Source organism: Quercus robur, chromosome 4 (genome assembly GCF_932294415.1).
Source record: "Quercus robur chromosome 4, dhQueRobu3.1, whole genome shotgun sequence".
NCBI lineage: Eukaryota > Viridiplantae > Streptophyta > Magnoliopsida > Fagales > Fagaceae > Quercus > Quercus robur.
Genome location: NC_065537.1, coordinates 47,210,523 through 47,225,130, shown reverse-complemented (window position 1 = coordinate 47,225,130; position 14,608 = coordinate 47,210,523). Strand labels below are relative to the sequence as shown.

Sequence of the window (14,608 nt, the reverse complement as noted above, 5' to 3'; positions counted from 1 at the left end):
TCACTCCAGTCATCTTCCTTGATTAAATCATGGGTGCAAAATCGAGTGTCTCCACTAAGTATAGCAACAGGGGTCACCCACGTACAGGTGCTTGCAGGGTAGAAAGATGATTCATGATCTGTTGGATCCTTTAAAAGGCTTCCTCTATTCAGTTCCCCAAGTGAACTTAGTGCCTTTTTTCAACAATTTGGATAAACCACTTGTGACCAAAGCTAATCCTGGCACAAACCTCCTGATGTAGGAGACCCTCCCTAGGAAACTTTTGAGCTCTCTAATCGTTGTAGGCCTTTCCATTGTTGCGATTGCTGTGGCTTTGGCTGGATCTACACTTATGCCTCTGTGATGTATTAGGAACCCACGAAATTTTCCAGCAGATACTCTGAAGGCACACTTCATGAGGTTCATGCGTAGTTTGTACTTTCTGCACCTTTCAAAAACTTGTTTAAGTATCTGGAAGTGTCCTGCCTTGGTCATTGACTTTACCACAATATCATCCACATAATCTTCCATTTCCCTATGCATCATATCATGGAAGATGGCTATCATGGTTCTTTGGTATGTGGCCCTTGCATTTTTAAGGCCAAAGGGCATCACAGTGTAATAAAAATTTTCAATTGGGGTCCTGAATGCTGTCTTCTTTGCATCTTTGGCAGCCATGCGGATTTGGTTATACCCACTATATCCATCCATAAATGAAAACATGGAGTTTCCCACAACTGAATCCACAAGGAGGTCAACATTACACAGGGGGAACTCATCTGTCGGACATGCTTTGTTTAGATTGCAATAATCCACACAATACCAAATTTGGCCATTCTATTTCTTCACGGGTACTACATTGGAAAGCCATTTAGGGTGCTGGATGGGCTTGATAAAACAACCTGCCAGCAGCTTCTTGACTTCCTGAGTTATTTGAGCTTCTAAATCAGTGTGAAAGACCCTGGCTGGTTGAACTACTGGCTTGACTCCTAGGTCTACATTGAGAGAATGGACCGCCAGTCCTGGATCCATACTAGGCATCTCATCATACATCCATGCGAATACATCCACATATTTCTTGAGTAATGCCACTAACTGCTCCTTTTCTTGTGTTGTCAACTGACTGCTAATAAGGACAGGCTTCTGGGATCCCAACTCAAGCCCCAGTTTTATCTCTTCTAATTCCTTCTCGGGTGGGATTTTTGCTTCCTTGATTGGGCCCTTTAAGATTTCTTCTTGAGCCATCATGCAATCTGGTGATCCAGGACCTTCCTGAATGATGCATTCAAGCCTTGTGCACCTTCATAAATGATAAATTAACCTTCCTCCGGGTTCTCGTACTACCACGCATTCCCGGGATCTTGAGGAGCTGGTCTCCTTTTGCCTCTTTCTATCCAAAAGGTTCTTCAGATCATGGGCACCTCTCTCCTTCTTCTTCTTCCAAGACAGGTGCTCCTAGGGTCCCCAGCGTGGGGCTCTTGTCATCCAGTTCTAATTCGTCATAACACATTGTTTCCACAAATTTCACTTCTCCTTGGCTGAAAGGGTTCAGGTTGGCAGTGATCCTTACAGGCCTCTCATTCAATCTTTCTTTAACACATTGATGGTACGTGGAGGGAATAAGGCAATGCTTGTGGAGCCATGGGCATCCCAATAGAATATGGTAAGAAACCTCTGAGTTAATCACATGAAATCTGGTCAGGCCTACTATTAGGCCTATCCTTAAGGCTATGAGGTTGAGTGATAACCTTGTGTCTACTAATGCTCTTCTAATTTGGACACCGTTTGTGGTAACCATTAAATAAAGAGGTCTGCAATGGTCTAGATACTCAACTTCCATGTCCTCATCAGTGAAGGTTATTACGTTGGTTGTCTCTAAGTAAGCTCGGTTGGCATAGGATTCTGCTGTGAAATATTCTAATACTCTTGAATCTGCTACTATACTTATGAAAGATTCTGTGGCCATCCTTCTCGCCTCTGGCCTAAATCCCAATTGATTGAATAGTGTTTTGAATTTAGGGCTTTTCTGAAGGGTCCTAACTATGTTCGGATGAAAGGATCCTATAGATTCTTCTGCTTCAGCTGGGTTCCCACAGATCACCACAGCCACCACTCCCTTCCCTTGTGATTGGGTAAAGGGTTCCTTTGCACCTTGGGTTCCTTCTGAGTGAGCTCCAGGGTTCCCTTTCTAAGTTTCTTGTGAAAAAGCCTACGAAGGGTCCAACAATCCTTAGTAGAATGCATGACATAATTATGAGTTCTGCAAAACAACGGATTCTTTCTTTCTTTCTTCCAATCCATTTATCCAAAACATGGTTCAATTCTTTTGCAGTACATGGGATCACAGGTGGTTCCTCGACCATTTTTCCTTTAGGTCTCTTCCTTTTTTCTCCTACTGACGCTGTCATGGCTTGGGGTACTAGCACTCTCTTTGTCCTTATGGTTAATGCGATCCTCTTAGTTCTTTGTAGTAGGTCAACAAACTGGGTTATATATAGATTTTCAAGATTAAGCCTGTAATCAAAGAGCATATTGGATATGTAGGTTTCCAAGAGCTCTTTTTCTTCATGGACTCCATAGCAGTCTAGAGAAACGTCTTCAAACCTTTTGATGAATTGGATAGGATCCTCTCTAGGCCTTTGCCTTACCATTTGAAGGCTTTGGAAGGTGGCCTTGTCTTCACCTAGATAGTACTTTACACAAATCCTCTCCATCATCTCGTCCCAGGTCTTGATGGTCCCAGGCCTCAAGATGGTGTACCACGTATATGCTCTGTTCACGGGGGGGGGCGTTATCCTTGATTTCTTGGGTCCTGCCCTCTTTGAGGAGGAGGATCTCTTGTTACAAATCTATCAGCACTTCTGCCATTCGAGCCACAGGGTCTAGCCCCTACCTTGTGTGCCTCTGTCTTGAGACGACCTCCTGCTCTTCTAGAGGAACTTCGTTCCTTTGTCTGGAGGCCACTTCATTTTCTTCTACGGGCTTAGATGCCGCAGGTGGCACATTGGTACCTTTGCTGTTCCTTGGTCTTGGAGCCATGCTCTGCAAAGGGACTACTTCTTCCCTCTCCTTTACCCAATCTCTAGCAGAGTCACCAAAATGTGTGGGTCCTTTTTGGACAATGCCTAAGCCCATGTAGAAACAAGGACCTTGGGCCTTTTACTTGTTGTTTTAAGGGATTGGGCTTGGTTCACCGTAGCTAAATGGGCTGATTGCGAACCAGATGGTGCACAGAACATGAATCCTACAACATATACATGCTAGCAAAAAAGAAATATATGCATTAAATAGCAAGAAACAGTAAAGGGGCAATGTGGTAAAGAAAGACACAAAATAAAACGTTAAGGGTCCTTAAGACAATATGAAATATTCCACTACTTTCTTAATTGTGTAATACATTATGCTCACTAGGACATGTTACAAGGTCCAAATAAGTTCAAAAATCATAGACTTAGATGGCTCTTCAGGCCTCTAAGACTTGCAAAGTTTGAATCCCTTTGAATCCGAGCGTATTCTCTAGTGGCTGTTTGAGGATACCATGCAATATTTTCCTCTCTCTCTTTTTTTTTTTTTTTTGAATTCTAACAAAGTTTTCTCAATGATTCTATTCTAATTCGCTGTTGCTGAATGCCTTTCACTGTTGACTGCTTCCCTTTTTTATAGTGTCATCCTAGAGTTCTTGGGGTACGACTGATTCCCCCCCATTTGCTCCCCCTGGTACTAGAACCAATGTAGTGCCAGCAACATTGGTGGCGGGCCCCTTCCTCATTTCTCATAATTTTCTTCTTTTGGTGTTTCTTCCCTAAAAGTCTCTTGCTGACTTTCCATTTTGGGGTGTCCTTCGAAAGCTAACCTTTGGTCCTTCTTCCTTCAAGGCTTCTAAACTTCACATTTTCAGACTCAGCTTTTGGTTGCCTTTCCCTTTGTCATTTTTCCCATGTGAGCTGATTTCTTTTTGCTAGGTTGAAAGTTTCCCAGCCACTTTTCCTCATGGTTCTTCTTTCTGGGTTTCTCGAGGTAGCAGTCCTTTATTCATCAATTGTTGGTTCCCAAGCCTTCTGATTCCTTTTTGCATCATTGGGTGGCTGATAAGGACATATATGTTCTCGTTCCCTGTATTTCTTGGCACTCCCTTTGAACTATCTTAATCCAACCCTGGCTTTGATGCACGTCCCGAGGATCCCGAGCTTTTGGTAATCCCCAGGTATCCTGGCCCAGTTTCTACCACTGGGCTCCTTAGCGATTTTCTAATCTTGGCGAGCTGGGCTTTTCTTCTTCCCTTCGTTTCATGAGTTCTAAGTCTTGCCCATTTGTGGGTTTATGTTCCTCCTTAAAACCCTTAATGGATTTGGGCCTACCATCTTTTTCTTTATTGCAGGCTCATGTATTTTATTTTTATGGAGTTCAATTCTTTGTGCCATTTTGGGCCTTGGTGCAACATTTTAACTTTTTAGACCTCAACACAGAATTTAAAAAAAAGAAAAAGAAAAAGAAAAAGAAAGTATTATGGATATGTATTATGGAATGATGTAGTGTTTTTGTATTAAAACCTAGAAGGTAGTAGTATTATGGTTGTCTTATGGAACAATGTCAAGTATTTTGAATGGTTAGGTAATAGGAGTTATGTGTTATGAATGCTTATGTTTAATCACGATAATGTAATACTTGGAAATATATGAGCGTTTTTCTTTGTTTGGTTATGAATGCTAATGTTACGTACTTTGAGATTATTTTTTGGGTTTTGTTTTATTGATTTGAGTATTTTTCAAACTAGTAACTAACCTGTAAAATCTAATTGATGGTGAAAATTCGGACTTAAATGTTTCAATGCTCAAACCATTAGTTCTATAATTCCCCATAATTCAAACATTGGTTTATGAAATTTTTTTAGAATTTGGACATTCGGGCATCCTTAACTCTCTCTCTCTCTCTCTCTCTCTAAATATATAGATTCATTTTTCATGTATTTGCAAACTTGAAGACAACTTCACCAAACACCTTCCTAATAATTAAAATTGTCACCATATGTTTTCATTCATTTCAATTTTGTTGGACCCTTTTGTTTTGAAAAGGTTCCTTAAGTCTAAGCCCAATACAATCTTGTGGGTCTGTTAAAGGGTTAGAGGAGTTATGAGATACTGAGGGAGGGAATTGAGCTCGGTCCCACTATGGCCAATTAGGTAGTTCTAAGGATCCAATATGTGCACAAGTAGGTCCAAAAAATCAACAATATAGAAATATATTTGCAGAAATCACCCTGGATTGAAGTACAGCCCCCAAGTAATAATACAACTAAGGTGTACTATTTTTCTGGGAACCTGACCTAAGTTCTATACTCTCTCTATTATTGCCAATTTTCTCCCTAGCTCTTTGTTTTTCTTTCTTCTACTATTTCTCTTTTTCGTACTTTGCTTTTTTCTTGTTCCTCTTCTACGGTTGATTCCTCTCCGTTTATGCTAATCTTAGTTGGCCTAAAATTACTATTTTCTCCCTTCTTCTTGATCTTGTCGTTTTCCCTTGGACCAAGGCCCTGGGTGCTTATGTTCTCATCTTTGTTCTTGTTTCTTTTTCCTAGGAACCCTTGTCTAAAAGTATTTTGACATGAAAGCTAACTTTCCATGTCAAAATATTACTAATATGTTAAGATTATGCTATTCCTTTTTATTTGTTTAACAGAGTAACAACTTTCCTATTATACATCCAGTGATAAAATTAAGTATATATGTTAAGATTATGCTATTCCTTTTTATTTTTTTAATAGAGTAACAACTGTCCTATTACTTGAACAACTTGGACTTTAATTAAAAAAAGAAAAAGTAAGAGACCAAGCACAATAGATTAATAGGTTTCCAGATATTTAGTTTTCCAAAAATTGGTGATCTCCTTTAATGGTTTGCATTTTGAATTTCTCAACTCCAATTATTTTCCTTGTTCATGCCCTTCAGTTGTTATTTGTATAATATAAACCTAAATGGTCAAAGCTTATTACTTAAAATTAGGACTCAGATTCATTACTTGAAATTTGAAGCTTTTGTTTCTCAAAAAAAGAAAAAGAAAAAAAAATTAGAAGCTTTTTAATGTAGTACCTATAAAAATGTATACTCATAACATTCTCAATTTTCATCAATCTAGTATTCCCAAAATAAGGCTACACTGAAAAGGAGGCAATCTAACATAGGCAAATGAATTGCAATCTACACTTACAACCGAGTACAAAATTAGAATCACATATATTACAGCACTTGCAATTCATGTTGATATAAGAGTCTTAGGATGCTTAGGGATTATAAAACCATAACCTGTATATAGAAAAATTATATCTCTCATAATCTGAAATAAATCAAAAAATTAAGTAAATAAGAAAAAGGTATGAAGAAAAGAAATTGGTGCATAATTCTTAACCGCATTTTATGCTATAATTAAATGAATTCAAATTTTAGGTGCAAACAGGAACTAAATCTAACAAAAATCTACCAAACAGGGAAAAAATAAATTCTAACCAAAAAACAATAATCAACAAAACAAAACCCAAGAAATTAAAATTAAGAACAGAAATTCCAATGATTTGCCTTTCCACCTACAAATCCAAAAAAAAAAAAAGAAAAGCTAAAGAAAACCCATTAATTTTTTATTACACAGATTGGAGTTGAAATCAATCAATGAAAAATGAAATCTACAACTAAATCCAAGAGAGAGTTAAAAAAAAAATCCTAAATTTGTACTTGATAAACGCGGAGTGAAACGATTGGAAACTCTTCACCGGGAATGCTCATTCAAGAAGTGTAAAGAAATTGAAGAGACCAAACCTACACTTTGCTTTCTACCTTGATTGAAAAATTAATGAAAACCAAACGAACAATACAAATACCCCAACCATAAACCAAATCCAATTTAATAACCTTAATCAAAATCAAATGTAACACAAATGCCTAAATTGAACCTATACAACCAAACACCCAAACATAAATCATAGTTATTGTGTAATTTTAAAAATAAAATAAAGAAAACCTTTACTTGTAACAGTTCCGGTTGCGTGACGGTGGTGGCTGCCCTGAGATTTATCTCTTTTTCAATCTCTATTACTCTTCGTCTATGGTCTCAGAGTTTTCTTTCTCCCCAGTCCCCACTCCGTGTCTTCTTTGTTTACCGTTCGGCCTAGGTTTTGGGTCTGCAAAATCGTGTTCTGAAACTTTTTGATTTCTTATGTCCAATTGATGTTGTGTTTACCGTTCTGCCTCTTTCTCTATTTCTTTCTCCATGTCCCAGGCCTCATTGCCTCTAACTATTTCTATCTCTGTGTACATCGTATTTTAACCGATTAATTTATATATATATATATATATATATATGTAATGAGAGGCTTTTAAATGGTGTCGTAGCATTGCCGAACAACATAATTTATTACTTTTTAACTTATACATGGCAGAATTTTAGATGGGCATTTTTTCTACATAACAGCACCTCCTTAATTGCAGGAAAAGCCTTCTATTATTATATATATAGTATATATGATATGATTAGATATAGTTTTTAACACATGCAATGCACGGTATTTTATTAATGTCAATTTATATGTTATATATTTGGTTTAAGTTATTTAGACTACACCCTAAAAAAAAAGTTATTTAGACTAATAAAATAAATAAGTAATGACAAAAAAAAAAAATAGTAATATTATATATTAAGTCATCAATAAAAAACATATTTATATATATAATGTTGGATTAATTTATGCTTCTAGTTTCACCTCAATTATAAACTATTTAATATTGAAAATTGTACAAATCAATTCATGGTTGTTGTGAATTGATAATATCTCACTATTTATTGATTACATATACTAGTTTGTAGCTCCATGCATATGCATGAGTACAATTAAAAACAATCACAATTATACATATTTTTTTAGAAGATGTTCAAATTATACATGGTATTAGCTTACATTTTTTTTAAATCATATATTTCTAAAATATATAATGATCTAGACTCTAGTGTTTTAATTATGGTATTAGACTTTCATCTTACCACTAAATAACTTTATATTAAAAAAAAAAACTATAAACAAATTGAAATGTGCCACGGAGCATTATTAGTCCATGTCACCCTAGCTTTATTGAGGATTTTGCTGTATGTCAATGTTTTGTACTTGAGTAAAGGGACACGTGTCATTGTAGTGTGCATCTACACGTGGGAAGGAAGAAGAGAGTTTATAAGTGGCTGGGTTTCATCTACACGCAAAGAGGAAAAAGAGAGTTTGTGGGTAAAAATAGGCTTTAATCTAGCCTTTGATCCACACGTGGTGGGAAGGGTCAGACCATTAGGCATTGATCTACCTTTAAGCTTTGATATACACGTGTGTGGGGAGGGTTAAACCCTTTAGCCTTTGATCTACAGGTGGGTGGGGAGCTCTAACCTAGGTCATAACGTTCAGGCTTGGGCCTTTTGTAAATTTGATCCATTTTTAAAAGATAGTGATTTTATTTTAGAGAATTATATTTGGTCTAATTTTCAAGCTCAGCCAATATTGGATATAGCAGTAAAAATAATTTACTCTAATCTATTAGGTAACAGTTAAAAAAATTTAACGAAAAGAGGTTAAAAAGACTAAATAGAAGCTTAGAGTGCCACATAATAGGCATTGTTTTTAAACCCGAACCAAACCCTCTAGTTCACGCCGGGTTAACCAGGATGATGCTCATGTGGGAAATGACATGGCTAAAATGTGGTACTTTGCTCATGTGGGAAATGACATGGCTAAAATGTGGTACTTTGCTCATGTGGGAAATGACATGGCTTGGACACATGTCATTTCTATGGGCGTTGTAGTAACTCATGGGCTTGCCATGTGGCGTGATTTCATTTGTTGATTGTCTGCTGTTGACACATCATCAAATGGAAATTAACTGGATCACAAATATTTCATCATGATCAATCAGACGAATGCGAATACATCATAAAATTTTGATGTCTACAGCAGCATCTGCAATAGCTAGCTGAAGCGAGGAGCTAAGGTTCCTAAACCAGCTATGTGTATGAGACCATCGTATAAGTATATAATGTATTGTAGCATCCTTTAATAGTAGACTTATTGAGTTGGGCTTAGTCTCGTAGTGTTTTTTTACAGTTTGGGTTTTTGCCCAATAAAGTCTTTGTGTGGGTGTGTATATTCCTCACTACATTGAAAATGTTTCTCCATGAATAATGTCAAACTTGAATCTTGATTGCTTAACTATCCAGTTAATATTTGATTGAATTGATTAAATTATTACTAAGTTGTTGTAAGGATCTAGCCTCGTTTCTTAATATTGTGTTAGAAGTGGCCCGTTGGTTGCTATTGCGTTTTGCAAATTGAAGCTTTGTTATTTTCAATCACAATCATTAGTAGTAGCTGAGAAAATAGTTATGTTTGCCTTGGAATGACGTAACATTCATATTTACAATACATGATATAATAATAATAGATTTCAATAATATTTAAATAGTACGTAAGAAGTACTATTTTTTTGGATATTAAAATAATATTATTTAAAATGTAAAGGGTGTACAAGAGATTATATCAATGGGGATACCATTATATTTAAAATATTTTTCTTATTTTTCAATTTTATTTATGTAAACTTTATGCATATGCATAGGCCTAGATTGATTAGTTATGATTAATTTGTACTCAATTATCTTTTACCAACGCCAAAAAAAAAAAAAAAAAAAAAACCATAAATGTAAATATTTGTCATTTTGAATGAAAAATTTTTAATTTAGGTTTTTTTTTTTAAAGTAGTAGTTTGAATTTTATAATTTTATAGTTAATATTAGGAGGATTTGAACCGTGATTCCGTTAATAAATGACAGCATGTTATGTCATTGAACTACAAAATTATTGATAAAAGACAATAGTTAATGCAAGAAACCATTTAGGTACTTGAAATCATTTAATTTCGCTGTTAATCAATTGATAGATTATGCAGATTAATCATTCGAAATTCCTTCATTTTATGCTTTGTTTGTTTCGATGGAAAATATTGTGTAAAGATAGTTTTTCTTATTTTCTAGTGTTTGGTAGTATTAGACTAAATGAGTCATAGGAAAATGATCTTTAGTCAACATAAAAAGCATAACTTATTTTAAGACCACTAATTTTTTTTTGGAAAACAACTCTATCTCATAGCAAACTAAATAAGGGAAGTTATGAGATTGTTTTCCAACTCATTTAAGGTTGCTACCAAACATAGGAAAATGAGATAGTTTTATGGAAAAGGTTTTTTGAAAAATGACTTATTTTCTAGAAAACATTATTGCTAAAATAAATAGAGCGTTAGTAAGAAAATTAAGTAAGTTTACTAAAATATTTATGTAATTGGTTTTATTTCCTACCTTAATTTCTGCGTTGGTGGTATGATCAACTTCAATAATATGTGTTATATTTTCAAAAATAAAAGTGATTAAAGTTTAGTTGTTATAGAAATCTATATTAAAAATATACAATATTTAGAGAAACAAATTTGAATATATGGTGCCCGTTTTGTGAGTTTTACATCTTATCGTTGTCGAAAAGAATGAGAGCAAGTTAATTTGGCATTAAAAACATGCATGCAGATGAATTGAATGTTACCATGACACGAACACAAGCATTTATTTGGTCAAGAATAAAAGAAATTTACAAAGAGTTTAATAACAATTTTTGTTTTATTCCAAAATATCCCAGCTACAGTAACAGAACAAATACTATCTACAATAGCACTCTAGATCATAGTAGCTTTTAGTAAAAGCTTGAACTCAAACAACTCTAAAAATAACTATCCAACATTCCACAATTTCATTCAAATAAAGAAAAAGGGAACATGATAGACTGATGTAAATGAAATTCTACTTAATATAGAACTCCTATAACCTATTTGCAAATAGTATTTCCTTATTCCGCATTAGTTACAATAGCTTGGGAGACATTTTATTATTGTTTAGTGGTACAAGCAGGAGGATTCTGCTTGCCCGAAACGGCGGGCTTGACATTAACACAAGTGGAAGTAGTAGATCCTCCAGCGCCTTTGTATGCGAGATCAATGTCAGCAACCACCACTTGTTGACATGGTACACCACTACTACAAATAAGCTTCATAGCTTCCTTTGTTGAAGAAGTGCCTCTAATGTTCTTGAAGCTAACATTGCTGATCTTAACTTTCGAGGGAGACTGAAAGCGAAACAAACAAACAAAAACCCACCCAAGAATTTGATATTAGTATCTGTAATTTGATTTTTTTTTTTTTTTTAACTTTTAACATCAAAATGAGTGTATATATTTGTGATGTTCATAATAACCTTGCTTGAGCATTGACCATTTGGGCAGTAGCCTTGATCAATGAGGATAGGATTGGCAACATTGTTCATGACAATATTCTCGAAATGTATATCAGAAGCAGTTCCAGGTGTGGAAGCAGGCCATGTTTTGATTCTAACACCATTCGTTGTACTGCTAAGGGTGCCACCAATTACTCTAATTCTTGAAACTGGTTGTTCATTTTCGTACTTTCCAAGACTTCCAACGCTGATACCATGGCCAGGTCCACAAGTTACTTGGTTAATAGTAACACCTTGGGTTCCATCACCAATGGAGATGCAATCGTCACCTGTTCCAACTTTGGCATTGCTGATGGTGATGCTAGATGAATGTCCAATGTGGATTCCATCGGTGTTAGGGCTATTTCCGGGTGCAGTGATGGTAACATCTTGGATTTGTAAGCTCTTACATCCGTAAACGTTTATGTGGAAAGCTTTGCTGTCCTTCGATTGAATGTCACTGACTATTGAATTTGTGACAAAATCGAACCTTATACTCTGTTTACGTTTAAAAGTTAGATAAATCAAAACATCAAATATGAACGCCATAGTTTCATTTAAATATTCTCCTAAAAATATTTTCATTTAAATATATTATAGCAAAATGCTGACGCCTCTTTGAATTACTATATTAAAAAAAATTACAAATATATATCAATGACTTCAACAATATTATATAAAAAATTCTTTCTAGACTGAAAAATTTGTCACAAATTGATGTTATATGTGAGTATGATTGGTGAGCTATCACTTTCACCTTTAACCACCACTTTTTCTCCATTACACACAGTTGCACAAGTTAGGGTCATGGCTCAAAAGTTGTGTCCATATTCCGTATATGGACTTTCTCATATATAAATTTTAAATTTTCTTTTTTGGTGAGTTGTGACACCTCACTATATAAAGCTTACGTCAAATTATTAATAATTTGATAATATCCTTAACATCATTAGATGAATAAGTGCTTGAATTAGTATTTCGTGATATCTAAAGTTCTTAAAGTTGTAGTGTCTGTATATATCTACATAAAAATAATGGAAATTTAAATGCTAATTATTAAGATTGAAATCTTACGGTAGGAAGCATTTTGCAGTCGGACTCTTGGTCACAATTATTTTTTTGCCATGCCGTTTGTCCTTTGCCATCAAAAATTCCACCACCTGACATAGTGAGACTGTCGATATGTTGAAAAGAAACCCAAAAGTCTTTACCCTTGAAGGAGGCAACGTCTGATGGGGCCTCTAGGGTACCCTGAAGGTTAAACTCAATAGCACCTTTGCATGGACCTAACAAAGTCACTAGACCTAGTTTGTATGTCCCTGTTGAAATCACAACTTTACTTCCTGCTACTGCGCACGCAGCTGTCCAAGCTTTCGTCAAAGCCTAATAAACACATTATGAAAAATCAAAATTAGTATATTACAATCATTTTTCATGTTAATGTTTTATCATCTGGTCAAGACACCAAATAGTTTTTAGTATAAGCATAGATTGAACCTAAGTTCTTTTATTTGAAATTAAAAGACTTTACTGGTTAAGTTAACTAGAATCCACTTTACATGGTAATTAGGTATAGTTAACTGCGCTACACATATTTATACCTGGGTGATATCGGCATTAGGCTGTCCTCCATATGATTTAATGTCAAAGACTTGCACGGCATTGGTGGATGCCAAAAACAATAGCAAGGAAATTGTTACAATGCTCAAATTCTCTCCCATTTATTGTTCTTTATTTCTCTGCTATTAACAATTTGTTGTATGGTATGATGGTTTCCCTATTTGGTTTGAAGCTATTTATACTGCAGTACCTGAGCTCATCACCATTAAAGCCATCCAACTGATATTAACTAATTTTATGCATGGTTGCGAAGAAATCTCCTTTTTACACTTCAACTTCTATACTATTATTAGCTTTCATGCTTCCTCCTTCACTAATTAATTAATAGTTTATCGTTATAATCAAACCGTTGATGTCCAGTTAAGAATTAATCAATTTTAGAAACCATGGAAGGATAAATTTTTAACAACTTTATGATTGAATTATGCTAATAACTCTAAAGGATTATAACATGTCTTTTTTTTGGTCCATTATTCTATAAGATAAGATTATTACTACTATATATCACCCTAACTTCTTAGCCTTAAATGGCAAGCTCTTAGCTACCTGAAATCTGTTCATTTTCTCCTTGATGCAAATTGAATACTTGCCGTTAGAGAGGGAGGAAAAAGTCTAGAAAAATAACCACCTCCGAAAACTATCCAAATTTAGTATAGGTAGCATGCCTGTCTTCAGTGTAAAATAGGAAATAAAGAAAACACTATATAGGAGAAGCTGAACTCACCTTTTCAATTATTATATTTATCATCATTACTATAATTAGTTTACAGATCCTTGTCAATTATTATATACTAGCCAGTAACCCGTGCAATGCACGAAAAAGTTAGACATAATCCTCTTTGTCTAAATAAGAAATTTGATAATTATGATAACTAACGAACATTTATTATAATCGTAATGCCAAGAATATTGTTGTTGTCACCTTTCGAGTATTTTTAAAGAAAATATTTAGAGTCTAAATTCTCTCTTCTCTATTGCGACTATCGAATTACAAACAAAAGAAATCAACAATACTTTCAATGGTCTTTCTTTGAATTTAGAATTTTGAAATTGGAAACGTTTTTTGGTTCTTAATGTGGAGACAAAGATTGTCTATCTATGGGTTTCTAGCATGTAGAATACAAAAGCTCTGCCAACTTACCCTTCTTAATTATCCAATCGTGAAAAAGTCTTGCAGTTGATCATTACATGTTAGGCTTATTACACACAGTACTTGATGGAACGTAGCAATTATTTCACCATTATTTTGTTGTCATATCATTGTACCATGTTATTCACAAGAAAGAAGAAAAAATTAATTGTTAATTGTTTTTGGCTTTTCTAAAGGGAGCTCATTTTATTTGTTTGGCTAGTACAAATTATCAAGTTGTATAATGAGTTTTGTTTTCTTTCTTTTTGTAGATTAAGACTATTAGGTGATCTATAAAAGAACTAGCAATGGGTTGAGGGAGATGCTCTGGCTCATTTCCTTCCATTCTCTACTCATTATATTCAGCATTCTCAAGTGTCATGATTATGAGACTGTGGACCATTAGTTTTTGGTTTAGGGCAGCCAAACTGGCATCTATGTCATCATCCTCTACAGTATGTAAGGTTAGTGTACTTGGTTCTGACTCATAATACGACCCCAATTCTAGAACCTCTCTTCCATGGTTGTCATACCCAGGGCCAAACCTTG

General features: G+C 35.0%; 1 protein-coding gene across 1 annotated transcript; it reads right to left on the bottom strand.

Annotated features, from left to right (window-relative positions):
- Positions 1-10,927: 10,927 nt before the first annotated feature.
- Positions 10,928-13,031, bottom strand: LOC126722012 (exopolygalacturonase-like). Its single transcript, XM_050425152.1, has 4 exons — positions 12,912-13,031; positions 12,385-12,693; positions 11,293-11,808; positions 10,928-11,164 (listed from the first exon to the last, which is right to left on the bottom strand). Exons 1-4 carry the CDS (start codon positions 13,029-13,031, stop codon positions 10,928-10,930), a joined length of 1,182 nt encoding a protein of 393 aa, XP_050281109.1.
- Positions 13,032-14,608: the final 1,577 nt, after the last annotated feature.

Coding starts and splice junctions, on each gene's coding strand:
- LOC126722012 (XM_050425152.1), bottom strand. CDS start 13,031: ATGGGAGAGAATTTGAGCATTGTAACAATTTCCTTGCTATTGTTTTTG. Junction 12,694..12,911: donor CTAATGCCGATATCACCCAG/GTATAAATATGT, acceptor TGTGTTTATTAG/GCTTTGACGAAAGCTTGGAC. Junction 11,809..12,384: donor ACTGCAAAATGCTTCCTACC/GTAAGATTTCAA, acceptor AAACGTAAACAG/AGTATAAGGTTCGATTTTGT.